Raw genomic sequence first — 23,990 nt, forward strand, 5'->3', positions numbered from 1 at the left:
AAGCTGATTTGTACAAGATTCAGTGAACGACCCACATACACTCCTGAAATCTTAAAAGAAGTAAATAAGGATGTCAAATATGTAAAAAAAATCCTCTTTTAGAAGCAAACACTTGAGGGTTTTGAGTTTCCAAATTATGTTACATAAGATAAAGTATTTGAGACCATGGACCGTATACAAAAGTGAAGGCAAAGGATCTTGATCGCCACCTAGTGACGGGCTGCAGTGTCGGCCATCAACCCTGGCTCCTCCATGGTAGCAGATGGGACATGGGCCAAATTAAGAAGTCAAAGTACACGTTAAATGTTTTTTTTCTCAAAGATGGTTACTGCCATTTTATTTCGTTCTTATCACTATCTTTCCCTCGATCCCAACTGCACAAGGCGTTTGTATCCAGAATATTTTGTCTTCATTTCTGCATTGCTGGAGGAAGTGGAGACGCACCGTCCATCTTTATTCACTGTCAGTGTTTGAGACATTTTTTATGTCCCTGCTCAAACAAGCCAAAGCACAATTTTAACTAATATCCTTGTATTTATTATTTGAATAGTAGATTGTTATTTTTCTGTGAAGCGTGTTTGTTCAACATGCAACATTCAACAACACACTCAAGGCGGTAAAGTATGTGGCTTACCTAAGTAATGCCCTTCAACTCTGCTCAACACCTAAAGGACAATATGAAACGACAGGTGATATGAGGCAACCATTGTTCCTCTCGTTCTCTAACCATCCCTGACTGTCTTTGAATTGCATTTGCTGACACCAGGGACACAGCGCAGATTTTCATCTACTGTAAATAATGAAATCAATACTCTCTCTCTCTCTCGCGTCCAGACTCTGAGAACAGAAAATGTACGTATGCAGTGTTTTTTTGTACGAGTCCTTTTTAAAGAAATGTTACAAGAACACTGTGCTTCAGTCAGACCTGTGGGACTGAATCTGATCAATAGGGAGCGAAGGGAACAACATCCCTGTTCGGTGAGATGTCACCAGGTAAACACTGAGTATTTCAAATGCACAAGGACGGTCATTTGAAAGTTTGACGCTTTTGAAGACACAGCTGTGGAAATGTTTAATAACACATATTTTCACGCTGCAACTGCCGACTTTTACACTCTTGCAAAAATTACAGAATATTAAAATGAAAACATCCCACACAGAGAGAGAGTAAATGTTATGTCTAAATAAATGGTAGGTTTTTCAGCCAGGTGATATTTCATCAGGTGTGGGGCTCATGGGAACAAGAAAACTGTAACACAAGACTTACTGTGTGCCTTCACTTGTAGAGCTCAACTTTGAATGTGGCATCAGGGGCAATTATCGCAATTAAGGACATGAAAACTAGCAATGAATGAAGTTCTTACAACAAAAAACAACATTTCTGATTCAAACTCTGAATTTGCCTTGTCCCCTGTGTTTGTGTCTGTGTCCCTCTTCCAGCTGGCCACTGTGGAATCCCAGAAGGCATCGTGAACGGTCAGGTGATCGGGGAGAACTTTGGTTACCGTGACACGGTCGTGTACCAGTGTCTCCCCGGCTTTCGACTAATAGGCTCATCGGTTCGAATCTGTCTCCAAGACAACCAGTGGTCTGGCCATCTGCCCGTCTGCATATGTGAGGAAAGCACACACACACACACACACACACACACACACACACACATTTACCTCCGGCAAACTAAAGATTCTCAACTTACATATATCTGTTTCCGTGACAACCAATGAGCTAGACTGCTGCCTGTTCCTTCAACAAAATGATACGACTGGAAACAAGATGATCCTTAACACACACACACACACACACACACACACACACACACACACACACACACACACTAATTTGTTCTTAATCACAGACATGTCTCTCTCCGTGTTATATATATAAAACATATTTTGCCTTTGTCATGGTAACACAGGCACTCACAATGTTCATGTGGTTCAGCAATAAGAAAGTAAGAAATCATACAACACAAGAGGAGAATTACCTTTGATTTCTTTACATTACGTGTGTGGGCAGGGATGCAGACGATCAATAGACACATAAAACTATGTTTCGCACAATCTGCAGAAAAATGAATTAGGTTTTTTGAAATATTCTAGTTTGCTTGATACCAAATAGAGACTCCAGAGTCTGTTGAAATGGAGGCAGTTTGAAAATACAGGCTTGATAAAGTGCACAGCTCTTTTATTGGATTGTACATATTATATCTGCCTGTGTAGTTGAAGACTCAAAGTCGTACGTCTCCAATGAAAAGCATTTGTTTGGCAAATTAAGATGAGCTTTGTGATTTGATAGTTTTCATGAGTCACATTGGTTTCAACAAGTCCTGATTGATTGGATACTAAAGATAAACAGCCGAAACAGGAAAATAGTGTCGGTAACTGAGAAGAACGGCCTTCAAGTCCAGTTAAAAGGATTTGAAATGGATATTTAACGTCGGTGGGGGGAATAGAATAAAAACATATTGATGGTTATTGACAGAAATGTCCTTTGCAACGGGACAAGTTTGACTCAGTCGATTGGAAAATAACCGAATCAGGAGCGTAGCCCTGGATGAGATGTGATCTAGAACATCATTAAAAAAAAAGCACCTGCAGTCATATCTTTGTTGTGGTTCAGTGATAGCAGAAATAAGAATTCAGAGATACTAATGGGAATTTACCCTTTGGGGTTTGTGCGGCTGCACGTGTGTTATTGTGCGGATGTGTTCATTTATATGTAAGTGTTCAGTAGTATTAGGTAATTAGTTTGATTGGAAAATAACAAATTAGAAAGTGGGAGGTGAAGTAATGAAGGAAAAGCATTTTTCATAAGGTTTGTACTTGTTGTATTCACCCAGTCTGACACCAACAGTCTCATATAAAGGACTGCATGAGATAACTAGCTGGGCTTGAGGATAAAAACAGAAGGTCCTTATGCGTCCAGGCTACCGTGAAAATATTCTAAAATTGGTGATTTGCTACGAGCGTCCTATATGTTCCCTGCAGCAACTGGGCACAATTAGAGTGGCAACGACGGGTGACACCTCCAGACAATTACAAACGCCTTTCGTCAAAAGAGACAGTTTACAAAATAAGTCCCATATTCAAAACACAGACATGGAGACACGGTGTCTACAGTTCTGGAGTAGAAGGTTTTCTAAAAACAAAAAACCCAAAATAAAGCAGTTATGTTTGGGTAATGGATGCATCTGCTCTATGTGGTTATGATCGTGCATCCGTCCCTGTATGTGAGAGGAGCGATTCTGCGCTCGCTGTTTTTATTGAGGTTATTCATGCAGGAGTTATTGAGGGAAATCATTTTACAGCCAAATTATACTGTAATTATGGAGATGAGAGGCTCTTGTTTAGAGACACAAACACAGAATGATGATGAGAGTGTGTGTGTGTGTGTTTGTGCGTGTTTGTGTGTGTGCATGTTTGTGTGTGTGCATGTTTGTGTGTGTGTGTGTGTGTGTGTGTGTGTGTGTGTGTGTGTGTAGATGCAGGGCACGCTGGCGGTGTCAGATAAATTTGTATCTTAGGCGTGTAAACAAACTTCTGATTTTCACTGATCAACTGACAAGAGGACCTTGGCTGTTTCTTCTTCTTCTCCCTCATCTCCTCTCTTGTCTACTCCTCCTCTTTTTTACCCATATAGTTCTTCCTATTTTCTACTTTTACTTCGGTCAGACTCCTCTCGTTCTTTTAAAGAAACACAGGGTTTGTGAAGCGGATGAGAGAGGGCTGTACACTGTCTGTTTATGCACGCATCAAAAACACACGCCGACAGCCCAATGAGGACAAGGCAATACGTACAAACTTCTAACTGGCCCCAGTGCACAGAATTTACAGAAAGAATAATAATTATGCACAATGACCAACAGAGGACACTGGATTCTAATGCTGATGTTAATATTTCAAAGTAATGAGCCATGTGAATTGCCGTAGGAAAGGCAAAGATAATGGGTCCAAATCTGTGCTTTTTTTTTCTAGACGCAGCCTCTGATTTTCAGGCCTGGTTTAGCTCGTGTGTTTTTGAGGCTGTGACATCAAGGAGAAATCGGAACAAATTGGATTTATTGAGAACATGTGGCGAAACATTCACAAAATGTCAGCCATCTAAATCACATGACTGCTCAGCATATATAGTATATAAGTATATAAAGATGGATGCCATATCCCCCCAAAAGTCAGGTAAAAGCACCTTGATCGCTCCCTGGTGGCTGACTGCAGTTCATTGACGTGATCTGTCACTACAGTCGACATGGGCACTGTAGTTTATTCAAAGTCAATCCCACATACACACCGTCCTGCTGCAAATACTCACATATCTGCTCAAATAGTATTAATCTGTGACTGAAAATGGTCCCCAACCTAATTCACCATTTACTCTTCATTGTGAGTTATGTTTTTCAAGGAAAATATGAAACTATTTAACTTTGAAATCCCTCATCTGTGACTTTGTTTCAATGATTAATGTCTTCAGTAAAAAATGGAATTAGGGTTGAGGGAACAAAGAAGTCACAAAGTATTGAGATAATAAGAAATCTTACCTGCTCATTGTTTGTCATGGAATTCATTATTACTTTGATATATATTTACTCCTCTCTTTTGAAGCTTGCTTATATGTTACTGCACAATCTCAAATATATAATGAATGTAATTAGAAATCTTTATTTAGGTCCATGTTTCCACGATTGACACTTTCTTCCCTACAGCGATCAGCTGTGGCCATCCAGGAAGTCCCATATACGGTCGCACGGTGGGAAACGGCTTCAACCTCAACGACGGGGTCAGCTTCATCTGTAACCGGGGTTATGAAATGGAGGGGCCTGCACGCGCTCAGTGCCAGGCTAACCGCCAGTGGAGCCACCCGCCCCCAACGTGTAAAGGTGGGGAGAAAAGTTAAGTGTATTCACCCCTAACCTTATTTATCCCTGGCCTTTAATTCCACTTTTTAAACCACCCCTTATCTTTATTTACCCATTCTGCCCTCTCCTACAGCAACCATCCTTATTTAACCCAACTTCATTTCACCTCAATTTTACCCATAACTTTATTCAGTGAAAACATCTCTGCCATCGAAACCCTGGAAACCTTTAATGGCCAAGATGGAAAAGTTAACATTTCCTTTAAAATGTGTCTTTTTTTTTTTATTCAATGGAGTTTTGAGGTACATTTAATATTTAACATCCCTCAAACATTTTCCTGGCTCCAAGCTCAAACTTTTTTCTCTAATAATCACAGCAACAAGCTTTTCTTGTGTATTTCTACATCGGTGTTCGGCCCATTTTACAGAATAAAGTGGCAATGAATTGGGTAAAAATGCAGCGTAATCACACCAAGTCATTACACTGCATCGCTGCTGTATCCTTCCACTGCCATATTTACCTCATTGAACACCCACCCTCATCATTTCATCCACTTTTACCACATATTCATAGTTATGCCCTCTATTATTTTACCAAGCTCTAATCCCAGTGCAAAATACTGGGGAAAGATGGAGGGGGAAGAAGAAATGGCCCTCTCTGGTTCCTACCAAATAACACATACGTCTCTATATCTGTCTCTTTCTCTTTGTGTTTCTCTTCTCTGTTGTGTGCGTGTCTCCATGCTTGTGTCTCTCTGTGTATAGTGGTCAACTGCTCTGATCCAGGCATCCCGGCCAACTCCATTCGACAGAGTAAAATAGAGCACGGCAACTTCACCTTCGGCACTGTGGTGTTCTACGACTGTAACCCGGGGTATTACCTGTTCGGGTCGCCCGTGTTGAGCTGTCAACCTACGGGACAGTGGGACAAACCCCTCCCTGAATGTATCGGTTAGTATGAGCCTTATTTCTGCCTTTTTACCCTACGATCTGTGGGACGGACAGAATATGCAAGAAATATTCCGACATGAATTAGTTTTTTATGCCTCAGTGATTTCACGGATTCTCAAGAACACCTTGAGAGAATCCTTTCAAATTTGGAACAAATGTTCACATAGACTCACAGAGTCTATTAGGTGGTAAAGGGTCAAAGGTCAACTGTGACCCTACAAAACAAGCTTCTGGCCTTTTGAGCGTGATCTCTCAAGTCTGCCATTAGGTAATGTCTTTAAAGTTTGACAAGTCGTCCCTTAGACTCAAACTTCAACAGATAAGATTTCAGAGGTCAAGGTTTAGATCACAGTGACCTCATATGAGTCTGGAGAAAAAAGGCATTTAGATTGAAACTGGACTGGTTAGCGGAGGCATCCCAGTATTTGTAGTTCTTTGTTCTTATTTCCAAGAGAGTCAAACATTTTAGCAAGCACTGTTTCTTTCCCTGCTCTGTTCTTCTCTCCTAATCCTACAGGCATCGTCCTGTTTCTGAATCTGAGTCTTTAGCTCTTGACATCGATCTCTGCAGCTCTTTTCATAAAGCTGTGTCGAGTCAAGACAAGCACTGTATGTGTACTCCTCCTTCATCACTCTCTCTCTCTCTCTCTCTCTCTCTCTCTCTCTCTCTCTCTCTCTCTCTCTCTCTCTGGGTCTCTAGTCGTAGATTGTGGCCATCCCGGCTCTCCACCCAACGGCGTGCTGAACGGAGAGAAGTTTACATTCGGTTCAACGGTTCGATACTCCTGTCTGGGCGGGAGACAGCTGAAAGGAGAATCATCCAGGACGTGTCAGCTCAGTGGGATGTGGAGTGCCCCCATGCCCTTCTGCTCTGGTAACCATTTTAACCTCTATTGAATATACCAACTTTAAAAGTCCACGCAATCAGAGGACGAGATGGATAGATGGATAGGAGTTGCAGATGCAAGGCGAGAACTCTTGAAACACGTCGACTCAACGGAGTGTGGAGCACTTCATTCATGTCTTGACCCCTTCACACTCGGTAATGGGAGAGATGGATGGTCAGAGAGAGGGCAGGTTCCACATGAAAAGAAAATATATCATTATCTGTCTGTTAAAGGAGCTGCGGAGCGTAACGTCCTCTTAAAGCACGGGAAACTCTGCTCTGGTAATGGACCATGTTTTCTTTGTGAGCCTGCACCAACAGACAGTTTTCACAGCTTCTTCTTAGGAAAGCGACCTGCAAGATGTGTGTGTGAAAGGAAGAGTAAGAATAGTGACGGATGGATGTAGTTTGTATAACACAGTCAAACACGTAGTAGAGCAAATACCTATAACAGTCCCTTCATGAAACCACATTTAAAATCATTAAATACATATTTTTATTTGGACCAAATTGCACACACTCATTAATATCAGTCCCATAAACTCTTGATTTTTTTTCCCATCAAGATCCATGAATTATTCTCTGAGAAATTAATGAAAATGTTTAAAAACATTAACTATTAAAGAAAGTACAAAAACTGTTCCTGGATCCGCCCCCAGATTTTTATCTGTATTAATATTGAATGGTTTCTTCCAGGGGTCATGCTCCTTGCCTCAACAACATTTCATGGAAATCGGTTGAGTAGTTTTTGCTGCTAACTAACAAACAAAAAACCAGATGAAAATATAACCTCAGCAGAAAATGCCCTTTCCATTTTCTCTCGCAGCAGCTGTGTGTGGATTTACAGATAATATTGTGTTACTGTAGATTCGCCGCTGTGATGTCCCTGTAAACTGCTTTGCGCACACTTATTTCCCCCCCCGTTGGATTGACTATATTTCCATATATCAACACTTCTTCAGCCAGATTCTCCCCAGTCAGAGAGCCACCTCACCTTCCGCGATGCGCAAACAATCCATCTTAGTTATGCTCTTCTCATTTGGCTGGCTGGGTGCATGATTGTGGCTCTCCAGAATAAGAGGCTCCCAGCTGCCACTTGCATAACACACTGACTGAAAACAGATTCCAGATGAGTTTAACTAAGAACACATTGTTATTTACAGAAAGTCGCCCGGGGGGAGACGCAGGGTGAAGGAGGGTAATAGTTTAAGAAGCAGCGTCTCACAGTTTTTTACCTGATCTCTGCAGGTCCGTGCCAGAGCCCTGCAGAGATCAGGGTTGTGTCTGTGGCAGCGGTGCAAGCTCTGCAGTTCTGCTCCATCACTGGCAATAGACAAATGGTTTCTCATGTGATGAGTTTTGTTACCACACTTGTATTTCATGATTCATTAATATATTATGTACTGTAAATGTATAAGTATACAGTCAGGGCCATATTTTACAGGTTTTCCACACTGAGAGAGATTTAACAAGATGAATGGTTTGGGATTTTACTTGTATTCCAGTGTATTTCAGTATTCAGTATTACTGTGTAGTCCAGTGCTGTTAGCCTTGGATTACTTGAAACCTTTCTATCCAAGAACCTGAGCCTCAAAAGCAGTTTCTGTATTGTACATTCTTTTGTCAGACCTGTGCATTGAACGACCTTGGTTTTCAACCATGATAAAAAGCAAAATAAATAAACACACCGACTGCACAGCCTTGAAAGCTAAAGGGTTCAAATCCAGTGAGACTAAAGATATATATATATATATATCATATATGAGATTTATTATAAAATAAGAAGCTATAGTCAGGAGAAAGACTGAATACAGGAGAAACCAGATTGCATTGTTCCCCCAGAGGCAGGAAAAGTTCCACCTCAAACTAAAAGTCACCAATAAACATGTTTAAGTTCTACAAAAGCAAGATGGTTTTGTGCATGATATATAAATTAGTAATAAATGACCTGGATAGTGGTTAACTGGGCACTGGCTGTATAGCTTCAACCTGAAAGGCGAGGGGTAAGTGAAGGAGAGTATTTATTTTTTTCTGAAATGTGAAAGTTAGTCCACTGCCAGCTCACTTAAACAAACATATTTTATAAGAAAGAACATAATGTCCTGACTGTTTAATCAGTCATCTCAGGCTCTCTACGCGACTTCCTACAGTAGAAAGTCCTTGGATCAGACGAGTGCGAATTTTATCATCGAGTCATTTTTCTTGTCCGGTGTTATGAGGACTTTTGCAGGCAGGAGCTCCAGCGCAGTAACACACAAATTCATCCAAACCGAGGCTACAGCCAAATCTTTCTATAGGATAGATGCTTGTGTGTGTGTGTGTGTGTGAGAGTGTGTGTGTCTGTGTGTGAGTGTGTGCCCGCAGATGAATGTGTGTGACCGATTAGTGGTTGTTCCAAAGTCACCTGAGGGAAACAACAGAGATTAGTTTTCACAACACTTTCTCCCGTGGAGTCTCACACACACACACACACACACACACACACACACACACACACACACACACACACACACACACACACACACACACACACACACACACACACAGGCTGAACCAGTGACATCAGGTAGATTGGTTGTGCACCCTGTTGAGACCTGATATCCCGGAGGCCACATGGTGACTGTGGATCTATGTTTGTGAGTGTCCTGTGGGAGTTGTGTAGGTGGTGTAGTCGTGTCTCTGAAGGTGTGTGCGTGTGTTTGTGTTTGTGTTTGCACCCGGAGTTATGTAGCGTTTTCAACCCATTCCCACATTTTCCAAAGAAAGTCATTCATCTTGTAATAGATCGTTTCCTCACATTTCTGAGCTTTTAAAGACAAATAACGACAGCGGCTCATTCATTTACATCTGAGAGACACTGTCTGAAATCCTGAGGCTTTACAGAAAAGATGTTATGTCATTACGTGTCGTCGGTGGGTATGTGTGTATGCTCGATTTAGCACCAAGCCTCTGGATATTTGCAGTAAAGTACAAACAGAGACAATGTGAAAATAGGTTGTTTGTCAAAACGTATGAGGAAAAAAAATCACAGAAACATAAACGATACATCGGGGAAATTCGTATGTAGGTAATTATCACCCAAAGCGTTTTGTGAGCACCTTCAATTTATTGTCCATATTGGCTGTAAAAAGGTGTTAATACATTTAAACTTACTGTAAAAATGGTAAAAATATTCACCCCGCGTTCTGCTCGCTATTCAAAACTAATTATTCAGGTCGGGACTTTAAGTGTATGCACGTATAAGCCAGTGGAAATTCTAGACCTTTAACAAAATAGGTAATAGTGAGCAAAATGTTTGGGTAGCAGTAGATTTGTTCAAGCTGGTGCATTTGTGTAACAGTGTGTGTGAAAGTGTGTGTGTGTTCCCAGGAGCATGCTTTGTCTGTCAGGCAGAATTTGCTGACCAGGCGACTCTACAAGGGCAGAGCGAATCTCTCTCTCACACACACACACACACACACACACACACACACACACACACACACACACACACACACACACACACGTTCTTAAGGCAAGCATAAGCCCTTGTCACCAACATATGTGCAGTCCAGTAAAACATGTAAGCTGCCGTTACATACTCCAGTGTCATAGTATGTAATTAATAGGCATTTAATATACATACTCCCCTGCTGAGTTCACTTAACAGTGCTGGCTCAACCCAGCTGCCACCAGAGGTCAATGTACCATCAGACAATCAATAGAGTAAAAACTTTTAACATCAGGACAGACAGACAGACGTTGAATTTTAGTTGGAAATGCAATACTTCACGACTAGTGTCAGGATTTTATGTCTAGATGGTTTTTTGCATGAGTCGTTTGGAATATCTTTGACTTTGGTTGATCAACACAAAGCTAGCAAATAATCAAGGTCAGCTCTCGTCTGTATTCTAGGTCAAATTGATATTTTATGTAATAACTTTTACTTTTGTTCAACTTTTTCCCTCTTTTCGTTTTAGATTTTGAAATTGACCAATTTAAGGTTTATTATCTGAATAAATCAGACATTAGACAAATCACAGGAAAGCACTTGTAAATATTCAAATAGAAGCTCTCCCACGCCCAGCGACGCCCACTCACACCCTCCAGTTTTCCAATGATGAAAAATACAAGTAGTATAAAAAGTATACACAAAACATATTTAGATACCCAAGTAAAGCTTTACACATTCGTAAACATGAATGAATGAAAGCACCATTAGCAGTTCCAAAATCTTACAACAGAGACTAGAAGAAGTAGGTTGTGAATTAAATGAAAATCAGTAAAAGATAATAGAGAGCTGGTTATTCTAAGCACCTTATGTCTTTCACTGGTTTGTGATGATTCTAGTTTTAAAGTCGGTGACCTAACTCCGTCGTCTTGTTTCTCTCTCCGCAGGCGACACAGCTGGTTCCTGTGGCGATCCTGGCATCCCCTCCCAGGGTTCACGGGAACAGACGGATTTCAGGATCCGTTCCAAGGTCTACTTCAGCTGCTCGGAGGGCTACGATCTGATTGGCTCTTCGGAGAGGATGTGCTTCCCCAACGGGACCTGGTCTGGCACGCAGCCCTTCTGTAAACGTAGGGAGATTATGATATTTTACTTAAACCTTCCTAAACCACAGCACCTCGACAGCAACCCCCAGTAATAGATCCATGGATGCACGTGCACTGCCACTTAAACAAGTAAACTCATAGAGCTGAAACTCATTGACATGCACAAGGCTTCCCCTCTCTCATTCTCTCCTTTTTTTCCCCCCCAGCTGTCCAGTGTGGTAACCCTGGCACTCCCAGTAATGGCCGAGTGTTTCGCTTGGACGGAACAACGTTTTCTCACTCCGTCATCTACTCGTGCATGGACGGCTACCTGCTCAATGGCGCCACCACCAGGCAGTGTCAGGCCAACGGGACCTGGTCGGGAATACAACCCAACTGCACCAGTAAGTCACCTGCTGTGTATTGACCCGACGGCTTACAGGCTGATACATCGATTTACGGATCATTTAACATTTGATGCTGCGAAATTTTTATCAATATGTTTCTTGTGTCCTTATTATGTTCAGTGTGAACTCATGAGGTGACTTGGAAGCCAAAGGGCCGACTGTCAGCTTTATGTATCACTTAACCAGAGTATTAAATTCTTCGCGTTGCAATGACGTCAAGTCTCCAACCCCATAAACATCACTAAACGTGATTGTAAGGTTTCCTGTCCAGCCTTTTGCGACCCTGGTTTATGCCCTGCGTTAAATTACCCTGCGACAGTATAGGGTCTGAGTAATGGAATCAGCCTCAAATCTTCATCCCCCGGCTTCATGAATAACCCTGATCATTGTTTACTTTAGCTAATTTGCTTTTCGAACTCTGTAGGAAGAAATTCCCAAGAGCAATTAACCACAAAGTACACTACGCTCTGTTGCTATATGAAACGCAGCCAAAGCTAAGTGTTAATCATGTTACACAGACTGAGAAATCTTGCTTGTTTTACATGCCTGTAAAGAAAAGTACAACAGCTACTGGTGGAATCTACAGCAGTGCTATCAATTTACATGCGGTCGAAGTACGATTTCAACTTTGTGTCCCCGGGTGAACTCCACCTGTCTTGGAACCCCATGTGCGTGGACTTCCAATATTCTTTTAACATTTTCATTTCTGTCTTTAATACACTTCGCAGAGAGATAAGTCTTAAAATAGCCGGCAGGACGGGGACAAAGAGGGAGAAATGCTGAGAGACCAAAATTCTTGAATATATGGTCCTGGAAAGAAAAAGAAGTTTATAAGAATCCCTGACTTAAAGGAAATGGCTTTTACAGTAGATTACGCTACATCTATTAACAGGCATGACAGTATCTGTGGTGGGTTTAAAGGCATTTAAACTGCCTATTAGACTATGAAGGACAGCGCTTCGTAAGCACAGTCAGGGGAATCCTAATGCTTCTTAAAAGAGCCCCAGGACAACGTCAAGCATTTTTAATATCACTGTTGTTTCATTCATGCAAGTGAAGCCCATAAAAGATCATGAAGATCGTACAGGTCGAACCCATATTGACGATAAACTTCTCCTAAAATTTAACTTTTACAGAATGATAAAATAAAACAATATTTGTTACGGCAGAGCAAGTTTATAACTTTATCAAAGGTCAATGTCTGCCTAAAATTTTGTTTCAATGTCCAAAATTGAAACTTACACATATAAGGAATTAGGTATTGTGTAATTGAGGAATATGCATTTCTACTCAGGTCACACCTTCAATCAAAGTAACTTTGAGTCAGTTATAGACTTTATCCTTATACTTATATATACAATCTGATGTTTATTCATCAGTTGGTCCCCTGATAAATAATTAAGAGTCTTTCAATACTTCTCCACCTGACCATCCCTTTGCTTCTACCCCCTTCACTGATCCGCTGTCTTTATTATTTGAGGACACACTCGAGGAGTTCCAAATATCTTGTGCCATAGCTTGAGTATAATCTTAATCTTCTCTCTATCTCCTCCCCTCCGACGTCTCTGTGTATAGTGATAAACTGTGGGGATCCCGGTGTGCCAGCGAACGGCCTTCGATACGGAGAGGACTTCACAATTGCTCAGAATATTTCCTTCCAGTGCCAACCAGGATACAGGATGGAGGAGGACGGATCAGCATTGAGGACGTGCACCCAAAATAGCACGTGGAGTGGGAACATGCCGATATGTACAGGTGAGTGAATCAACAAAACATCTATCTATCTATATATCTATCTATCTATCTATCTATCTATCTATCTATCTATCTATCTATCTATCTATCTATCTATCTATCTAACTATCATTTATAAAATCACTACTAATACTACTTAGTACTAATGTATCAAAGAATTTGTACTGGTAGTACGTTCAACTACTTTATTCAGAACTGAACTCCAACTTAAACTATTATATCAAATTTTACAAAACAGCATCACCTGCAGTTGTTGGATATATGCTTATTTTTTCTCACTCTCTCTCTTTCCTAACCCCTCGCTCCCCCCCCCCCCAGCGGTGACCTGCCTGGCTCCCCCTGCCATCAGTAACGGGGTACTGCAGGGCAGTGACTTTGAATGGGGCAGCAGTGTGAGCTACAGTTGCTCGCCTGGATATGAGCTCTCGTTCCCAGCTGTCCTGACCTGCGTGGCCAACGGCACCTGGAGCGGCATGCTGCCACAGTGCTTACGTATGCGCACGCACACGCACACGCACACACACACACACACACACACACACACACACACACACACACACACACTCCCATTGCCTGATATTATACTTTATCAAACATAAATCATATTTGGAGGCAATATTAAAATTTCTCACTGAGCTACTCAAAATAAGTGAGTACTTGGCACTGCATACTGATTTGGATCTGTGTGTGTGTGCGTGTGCGTGTGCGTGTGTGCGTGTGCGTGTGTCCGTCCCTGTACAGCCAAGTTTTGTGGTGACCCAGGAACTCCAGTCGGTGGTTTCAGAGAGGGTCGGAGTTTCATCTATCAATCAGAAGTGTCCTTCACCTGCGCTCCACCCCTCATTCTGGTCGGCACGGCAACCAGACTTTGTGAAAGTGACGGCGCCTGGAGCGGGACGCAGCCGCGCTGTATCGGTAACTTTATTCATTTACCTTCAATTGGCAAACAGTTAAAAGAAGGAGGCTATTAAACAAATAGACAAATGTCGTCCAAATATTGTTTGGGGAGTTCTACCTTTGGCTCTGTTGGTCATTCGGTTTGTATTGAACCACTAGGAAATCTGATTATGGTACAGTATTCTTTAACTTCTCAGAACATTGAGACCTTGGCTTATACTGGCCAACAGAAACCACTTTTAGGTCGACTCATTCTTCATATTCATGTGATCACTCAATCTCACGCTAGAACTCATATTGGAAATTACTTTTGGTCTTGGTACAGCAGGGTTTCATTGGAAATCTTTGAGTACCGAAACCAGAACTATCCGTCTTTTTGATTACCTCAAGCTTTTTGTAGCAATCTTAGTTTTTCATTCAACAAAAGAGCACAAAGTTTTAAAATGTGAAATGTTGCCCAAATGCAAGTGGCCACAAAATAACTTTGTCAAAAGATTATAGCTCATAGTCGGCAAATGTAATATTTAAATTGTTATTGATTTGAAAGAACAAGAAAACAATAGGGTTGTCACTTTTCCTAAATTTGATTTGAATCAATTTGCTCGAATATATTCAAATAGCCAGTAGGTCAAGCTGGAAATTAGCGCCCTCTGCTGCATCACGAGGTAAACTCCGTCAGAAAGTCTAATGGTCATTACAGTTTGAATATGAAATGTTCCTCCCATGTTTGAATGAATTTTCGAATTCCGAACAAAAAGGGACAGCTTTAGTAAACAAGATCATGAATCTGACCGAGCAATGAATGACAAAATTGTAAAGATTTAGTTGTAAAGAAAGTTCCCCTGTTTTATCCCCGTCAACTTAATCTCTCAACTTATTCAGAACCCGGTACCGAGGCTTTTAACCTCCACCAGAAATTGATTGAAGATTTTACTGATTACTTTTTAATAGTTCCTGACGTTATCATCAATCATTCATCCCCACACAAGCCGGAGCGAAGCCCGGTATCCTCAGGCAGGGTCGTGTCTCGACCACTTCAAAGTCTGGATTGAAACTGAAAGGAGGTGATGGTTCCTCCATTCGAGCCCTCAGACTTTAGAATGAGATTTCTCAGGAGGTAGATTCAGTACATCTTCTTTAAAATAGCATATCAAAGTATAATGTTAGTGAGATAAGGTTTTCCCATCACTGTACATGGATTTTCTTTTCTTTGATTTACTGTATATTTGGTTTGTTGTGAATATGTTTGCTCTCCCGACTGAATATCTGCGTGTAACCTATGAAGCACATTATTTAGTTAATGCTGGCTCACTGGGGAGCCCCGACCGGTGTCTGATCTGATGATCATCTCAATTAATGACCCATCACTACGGAGTTGTCAGCCACATTTCAGTTTACTCAAGGGTTCGCTGTGAAGAGCGACTGCTGATGTGTCAAAGCTGAAGTTGCATAGACTTATTGGAATAATATAGTGATGAATAGTGACTGGAGGCCCATTCTACAGAATATTGTTATTAAAAAGGCAGCAAGTCACGGAAAAGTCATCTTCGCGCTCAAGTCTTATAAGAATTGCGTGTTTTGGGGGCGGGGCTTTGACGAGACGGCCAATTGGAGCGGCTCTTGTTAAAATAAGTATCTTACCAATTAGAATATACCTCAGTAGAGTGCATCCCTCCGCGAAGGGCCAACAGTCCCCCTAAATTAAATCAAGTCACACCAAATTGGACACACTTACAGATACTAGACCCATGAATTATTAGCTGGGAAATTGGTGAAAAAACACCTTTCTCATATTGTTAAAGGAAATGTAACACTTATCCTGCCACCATGTTTTGTCTTTACATAATCCTGCTGACAAACAAATGAACAAACAAACAAATGAACAGGGTTGGAAACGTAACCTCCTTGGCGGAGGTATTTATTCTATATTTTCTAAACAATGTGAACGAGGATTCCAATCACGAGTGACCTTAGCTGTAGCTGCTGATTGTTGTTGCATTGAACTGTGGAATGTTGAGTGTTGACTTGGTTTCACTGTTACCCTGGATACGCACTGAGATACAGCTATGTCACTTTCCACTTGTACAAGGGCCCCGTTTCCATTCCCACTAAAAACATATCAGTGGCTCGAGGACTACTTACACACAGATCACAAACAATGGCAGGGTGCCATCTCACAAATGACTCCAACAAATTGCAGACGTTTGTTGTCTTACCAGGTTCAAGCGAGAGTCGATGGAAGTGTGGCGTTTGCTTTTTAGGAGCGAATCGTGCACACACACAAGAAAAAGTCACGCAAGAGGAACTTATCTCATTTTGCAAATTGCGGTCTATACACTCACCGAGCACTTTATTAGCAGCAACGTAGTAAAACTGGGTTCAGCCTCGCTTTGCTCTCGAAACAGCCTCAATTGATTCGACAAGATGAGATTCTGGTGCATGTAGACATGACTGTATCACGTTGTTCCTGCAGATTTGTCAGCTGCACATTCATGCTGCCAATCTCCACATCACAAAGGCTTTTTTATTGGTTCAGATTGGTGAGGAGGCCACTGAAGTCCAATTTGAAACAGGCAAACTGTCTATAAAGAGATTCACACGGTCAGCAGCAACCCTCAGATAGGCTGTGACAAACAGTGATTGATTGGTATTAAGGGACTCAAAGTGTGCCAAGAAAACGTCCCCCCCCCCTTCCACTATCCCACCACCGTGACCAGCAGACTGGACTGTTGACACAAGGCAGGTCCAGTTCATGTAATCATGCTGTTGATGCCAAATTCTGACCCTACCATCTGCGTGCCGCGGCAGAAATCGAGACCTCTCAGACAAGGCTACGTTCTCCAGTCTTCAACTGTCCACTTCTGGTGAGCCTGTGCCCCCCCGAGGCCTCAGATTTCTGTTTCTGGCTGACAGGAGTGGGACCCGACATGGTCGTCTGCTGTAGTAGCCCCATCTGCCTTTGAGCTTTGACACGTTGTGCTGTGCAAGAGGATTTTCTGCTCACCTCGGTTGTAAATACTGGTTCTCTTAGGTACTGTAGCTGTATCTTCCTCTTGCACCATTCTGAATTATCACCAGGGACTGTTGTTGTGTGAGAGAATCCCAGGAGATCGGCAGCATCGGAACGTAGACCAGCCCATCTGGCACCAGTAGTCAGAGATCACATTTCCCCCAATTCTGATGATTGATGTGAACATTAGCCGAAGCTCCTGACCTGAATCTGCATGATTGGCTAAATTGGACAATTGCATGAAGCAGGTGTACAGGTGTTCCCAATAATGTGGACGTTCAGCATTATCCAACATTGGCTACTGAGCTGTGTATTCGGATCTAGGCTGTAGGGATGAGCTTTACTTAGAGCAAAGTTCAGAAAGCTGTTGTGTGGATACCTGTCTGGGTTCGGACAAAAAATTTGAAATGATATTTGGGTTCAGGTCGGGTTCGGTCACATTGGCTGCGCTTTCTACTACTTGATTTTATACACTGCTACGTGGCTGTTATCGGGCAAAACCTCTGCCTCAGAGTGTCGGCTTCACGTCGAGCTCTGTTTATTATCTGACGGGTTCCACCACTCTGTGCCAGCGAGGGAGCAAGTCAAATATTGGCGATATTTGGTGAACTTTGACCGCAGGCGTCACAGCTTCAACCAATAGCAGCAGCGTTTATGTGGTTGACCCCACTTGGCGGTCATGGCTGTAGTTTTCGTAGCTGTTATACTTTTTGATGTCGGAGACGAAAATTATAAACTGACTCACAGAAGAGAAGCCACCTCGCTGGCAGTGAGTCGGGAGAACGGCATTGAACCTAAGTAAATGGAATGTGTATCAATTACAGGCCACGAACCACACGATTGGTTTCTACTGCTCGCATTCAACAAGCGATGGTGCGTGAATCGCCTCGGCATTGGCGTATGTATGACCTTGCCCTTTTTGTGATGCTTTCCTTCTCTGAAGTTTTGGAAGAATGTGAAAAACTATGAATTCAGAGTTTAATCCATTCCTTCGAGAGGAAGGTTGCACAGTAAATCTGTGGCTCATTTAGCCAACAGCTCCAAAACATTTTGCATTAGAACCGTTACGTCTAAAAAAGCCCTCATTAGGGATGTGTAAGTGCTCATGTGTGAGACAACAGCAGCACACACTGTAACTTACAGTGGTTAGCAAAAAGGCTGCCAGACACGGGAATCCACATCCAACTTCAAACAAGCCGCCGCTATCTGGGGATTAAGGAGAAAATGAGGAGGGATATTCAGCACACATTACAAAATGGTCCCACTGGGTCAATCCACGGCAAGGGGAGGCGCTCGGAGCCCCACTCTGCATGTCTGATGCAGAGCAGGTGCTCAGACGTCAGGTGTGGCGATGAATTGTAATAAACCCGAGAGCTTTTGTGATGTGAACGGCCACTTGACTTTTTTGGGGTTCCCGCGATGCACTCGACGCGTCGTGCATCCAGTACTTTTTACAGCTGTTGTAAAGTCAGATGGTTCCTGTGAAATAGATGATCCAAAAATAGAAAAAGGCACCCCTCTGAAGTCGCACTCCATTGATGTTAAGACTTAATCTGTGGCTTCTGAGGAAGAGGTGGATCTAGCGTGAGCATGTGAAGGGAAATCTCTCAGTTCTATAGCGTGATTGTTTTTTTAAAAGACAGAGAAGATGAAACACACACAGACATGAAGTGACGCACAGCTGCATTGTGTTGTTTTTTTGGTGTGTGATAGCAATGAAGTTGGAATTTATGGGTGAGTGTTCTGCTTTGTGCGCGTATGGGTGTTTTATTAGTGTGTAATTGCAGCTGCATGTTAGTTTGTGATGTGTTTTACTATGTGACGGAAGCAGAATGAGTCCTGAGCCGGAGCAGCCTGCTCTTTAAATAAGACAGACGAGGTGGGAGGGGGTGGGAGGGGGTGTGATGGCGGTGGCGGTGGCGGTGGCGGTGGCGGGGAGAGATACGGTGACATGGGAACATAGAAAGAGAGAGGAAGGGAGCAGTTAGAAAGGGAGGGAGGGAGAGAGGAGGGCAGTTAGAGACGTACAGGAAGAGAGGGGGTCAGAGAGTGGATCTGTCATTTCGGAAGCTGTATTGAATCGAGCTCTGCGTCAGGATGTGCTCCACATGCTGATGACCCTGCCACACTCTCTCTCTCTCGCACACACACACAGTCCAACTCGCACTCTCAGAGTTGGCCCGGCTTCGTTTTCCGACAAAGCGCTACTGCCACCTGCTGTCCCGCCGCAATACATGCCCCGCTGTTACCATGACAACAAAGGAGAGGAGAGGAGAGGAGAGCTAACAGAGGACTTGTGATGCTCCTGTTAATATATCTCTCTTTTGAGAATTTGTGCGCAGTTACTGACGCTCTCGTCCCGTTTTCTTCTCCAGAACCGACCAAAACCAGCTGTGATAACCCAGGGACACCGCGCTACGGCTCCTTAAACCGGACCTTTGGTTTCAAGGTAACGTATCTGATCTGATTCACGACCTTTAAAGCAGCCCTGCTTCCCAAGTAGATGAACTAACTAAGACCTTTTACGTGAAATCCTATTACAGAGAGCGGAAAAGACAGAAGTAAAATCTTTAGCTTTTGGACAGTTGGTCAAATCAAACACAGCATTTGAATGATGTCAGCTTGGCCTCTGGAAATGTTGGATTTTTCATAATTTTACTGTTCAAATATATAATCATTATATTGGGAAGTTATTTGTCAGGTGTATTTAGAAAAACTACTAAATTCCAGTTACCGTTATTTGAGTCGCTGTGTAGAGCAGACAGGAGAGCAGGGAGATAAAAGCCTCAAAGGTCCCCAGCCGGACACAGATTGGGAAAGTTGTGATTACACGGTCAACATATTGAACCCCGAGGCCACAGGACCCCACATGACCCTCACTTAAACCTCCTCAATCTGAATCTCAGTACGATCCCCATCTGCCATTTGGAAATCAAAATAGCTCTAGGTTGCTGTAATGGTTCATTTTGTCTAATCTTCCTTTCTTTTTATTCCACTGTTGAAGATGAGGGAACAAAACTCACAGAAATTAAATTTAAAGTTCAGAGCTGGTATTAGGCTTCAGCTCCGACTGGGACAAATCAAGTGAGTAGCCAGTTACCATGTGTAGATTTGTGGTGGTGGTTGTGTGTCATGGCGACAAACCACACACTTTCACTCACAGGAAAACGCTGCTGTTGACACCTCATACTAGTTCTCTCTTTCGAATGCATGTGTGCACATAATGAGGACTGTGGGTGTTAGCAAGTTGGCAAGGATTTCCCCCACAGCGTGGAATAACAGGGAGAATGATTACAGCAGCAACAATGATTACAATTACTCTTGATTACCATATTAGCATCGTCTTTAAAGAAAACCCTGAGAAGAGCCAATTTGATTGAGATAATGATCATCAGTGTCTATAACACTAAGTCCCAAATATTGTTCCCAACATTTTCAGGAAAACCCTAAATTTTTGATTTCTAACAGTTTCTGTTACATCTTGCAAGGCCCAAGCTTAAAATAAGAGGAACAGACACATTATGTCCATTGGAATAATCATTTTGCTAAAGGTTAGCACTGTCACCTCACAGCAATAAGGTTGATGGTTTGAATCTCGTTTTGGATGTGGTCTTCTTTGCGTGCATCTTTCATGTTTCCTCCCACAGTCCAAAGACTTGCAGACTGGGGTTACTGTAGGTTGATTGGAGTCTAAGGTATCTGTGGGTGTGAATGTAAGTGTTAATGGTGTTAATGGTCAGTCCTGTGATATGCCATCGACCTGGGTGTGCCCCTCCTCTCGCCCAATGGCAGCTGGGATTGGCCAAAAGGATAACTGAATTTTGACATTCTGACATTTTGTTGTATTTGGTATTTGTTAGTATAAAACTAATTCCTCTATCACAATAACTATCCCTAACCAAATAAATGACCTTTGAAGTAACTCAGACTCTGTCTCTCCCCCCCTGTACAGGTGGGCAGTGTGGTGTCCTTCCAGTGCCAGCCAGGTCATTTGATTCAGGGCTCCTCCTCCAGAACCTGCCAGCCTGACCTGATATGGAGCGGGACACAACCCGACTGCATACGTAAGAAGCATAAATCAACTTCAACTCATCGCCCATCCATCCTGACTGCCTGTCCCAGTTAACCTGAATGAATCCCCCTGTCCGCCCTCCAGCCCACGCGTGTAAGCAGCCAGAGAGCCTGCTCCATGTGGACGTGGTGGGAATGGATCTGCCTGGTTTTGGCTACACCTTGGTGTACAGCTGTCAGCATGGCTTCTTCCTGGCGGGGGGCTCCGAGCACAGAGTCTGCAAGAACGACGGCACTTGGACTGGGAAGATGCCTTTATGTCGAGGTACATCACTCGCTTCCATGTTTTTCGAACGCGATAACCTTAGTCCACAGCATTTGATTAATGTTGGTACCCAGAGCTTGACTGAACAGATAGGAGTGTTGAGTTTGTCTTGCTCAAGGACACTTTGTCAGCACACCCACACTGAGGCAGACCTGCCATCTGGAGTGGGGGGGTTAGTTTGTGGTGGGGTGGTCAGCCCCGTGGACTGGTGGTGAGTCTGGCAGCACTCATTAAAAAAATAAATAAAAGATAAGAAACATCCCATGGTGTTTTGTCCCTTCACTAGATTGGTCAGCCAGGTTCAAACAGGTGAGTTTGTGAATTCACCACATCTCATGAGGATAGTATTTCCCCTCAACTACAACTTAATAGAGTGCATACCTCTGCCAGGTCCATTTAAATTGCTGCACCAAAAATTTGCCTGATTTTATTCCATCAAGATCTATGTTTTATTCCCTGGGAAATCAGTTAATAGTCGATTAATGCCTCACAATTTTACAATGAAGTTTCTGGATCTGCCTCTTTGGCTGGATTCATGCCAAAGTGTAATCAGGTTCTTTCTTGGCCCATGTACCTTCCACCAAGTTTCAAGAAAATCAGTTTTTGTGATATCCTCCTAACAGACAAACAGCAATGGAAACATGACCTCCTTTGCAGAGATAATAATAAAAAATAAAAAATACAATGATCTGACAGGGAAAGACTGATTATGTTGATCTTAAACTGACCTGGGGAACAGCTACTCCTTAGAAATTACACTGTATCGTACCACAATGTCAATTTAGGAGCTCTTAGTCACAGAACTCTTGTTAAATAATATTTTTTTTACATTTCTACGTTTCCTTGCACTTTTTATGGACTTCTCATCCATGTTGGCTTAAACACTGAGACGGAAAGTGCACTCCTGACCCTCGGAAACTCAAGACAAAAAAGTCCCAGCAAGGTTTAGTAGCTCTTCTGCTGCCTTCGATTGTATCACAGAAAATCCCATCAATACTTAAGAACAAAGCAAGGTCTTCTTTCCCGAGAATGCGCAGTATTTGCCAATTTGTGCACGATTTGCACCTTAAAAAAGAAAATCCTTGAGCTCATTTAACTTTATTCATCACCCAAGGTTAACAGGTGAAGTTGTGAGGCCTCCTTTGTTGCAAAGAAGAAAAACGGCGAGCTTCAGTTTTGAAAAGCATTTCACGAGGCTGTCACACCTTTTCCCTGAAGTAGCCTTCAAAATTGGAGCACTCAGATCCACTTTGAAATTCTAGGGCAAACAGCCTCTCCCTTGCTTGCCTTTACTCGTTGGGAACAATGGCTGCATCTTGAGGTGATGATCGACTTTTTTTACAATGGTCACACGCACAGTGGGAATCCTTGATGCATTGCTCTGCCTTCAAAGAAACATTAAGGGGTGTTTATTGTGGGTTTTTTATGCAGCCAATTTTCAACTTACATTTTACTCTGTTTTGCAAGTGTGTAATAGTAACACTGCATTCTAATAATTTGGTCGTAGAAAGAGCACCCTCCCCTGGATAAAGCTGGTTTCTTTAGACATTAGCTGATTATCAGTGCAGGTATGAAAGAAGCTTTAGTGGATGGGACACAAACTTAATTAAAAAGTCAAAGTCAAATACATTTTCTAAAGAATTGATATTTTAGCAAGGTCTTAACACATTGATGTGTGTTCAAGTGTTCATTTTACCAGTAAGTTTGCTTTTAATTGGTTATTTGATGCTGAAATGTCATGATTGACAACTGAGACTGGCTTGCGATTGGTCAGGAGCGTGTTTCAGCGACACCTCCCCACTGTGGCTCAACACCACGATCACTACAGCTCAGACTTTTGGAGTCAAAAGTGCCAAATAGCAGCACTGAATATTTTTCAGCGTGGGCATGAGTCGTCCATGTTTGTATACAGTGTATGTGCAAACCAAATTGTTTTAATATTTCTGTTATACTGTGTCCCTGTTGCTGTGCTCCTGTGTTTTAATTGAAGACAATCTGTCCTTCTCTGCTTCTGTTGTGTAGCTGGAGAGAAGAAGAAACCTGTGAAACCAGCGACGGGGACTCCCAGCCCCAAACTAAACGGTCGGTTGTGATGCAGAACTACTTTCTCTTTTCTCTTTTGGGCCTGATTTGTTCTGTAGTTCAATGAACCCAGCTCCTTCCCACTCTGCTCAGCTCTGCATCCACTGTGTCGTTCCTCTCGTGTCCTTGTTGGTTTTATTGTACCGCTTTGCAGCACAGTTCTAAATAATGAATTTTTCCTCATTGCCCATCTTAAATGTGAATGAAACTACTGTGATGTTCTGTTCTTCTGTCCGCTGTGCTTTAGTTCAGATTCAGTTATTGTTCAATAACTCTTTGCCTCTCATTACACATTAAAGA

At 42.5% G+C, this 23,990-nt stretch overlaps 1 protein-coding gene across 1 annotated transcript in view; it reads left to right on the top strand.

Moving 5' to 3' along the window:
* Positions 1–23,990, top strand: part of csmd3b (CUB and Sushi multiple domains 3b) — a 318,096-nt gene that overhangs the window by 286,040 nt on the left and 8,066 nt on the right. The window contains exons 55-67 of the mRNA XM_047344329.1: positions 1,441–1,614; positions 4,700–4,885; positions 5,617–5,802; positions 6,503–6,676; positions 11,066–11,248; positions 11,431–11,607; positions 13,186–13,365; positions 13,684–13,857; positions 14,107–14,280; positions 19,648–19,721; positions 21,225–21,336; positions 21,429–21,608; positions 23,631–23,690. Of these exons, the coding sequence (XP_047200285.1) occupies positions 1,441–1,614; positions 4,700–4,885; positions 5,617–5,802; positions 6,503–6,676; positions 11,066–11,248; positions 11,431–11,607; positions 13,186–13,365; positions 13,684–13,857; positions 14,107–14,280; positions 19,648–19,721; positions 21,225–21,336; positions 21,429–21,608; positions 23,631–23,690 (2,034 nt within the window). The remainder of the gene's footprint in view (positions 1–1,440; positions 1,615–4,699; positions 4,886–5,616; positions 5,803–6,502; positions 6,677–11,065; positions 11,249–11,430; positions 11,608–13,185; positions 13,366–13,683; positions 13,858–14,106; positions 14,281–19,647; positions 19,722–21,224; positions 21,337–21,428; positions 21,609–23,630; positions 23,691–23,990) is intronic.

This window comes from Hippoglossus stenolepis, chromosome 17, assembly GCF_022539355.2.
Source record: "Hippoglossus stenolepis isolate QCI-W04-F060 chromosome 17, HSTE1.2, whole genome shotgun sequence".
In the NCBI taxonomy this organism is placed as follows: Eukaryota; Metazoa; Chordata; class Actinopteri; order Pleuronectiformes; family Pleuronectidae; genus Hippoglossus; species Hippoglossus stenolepis.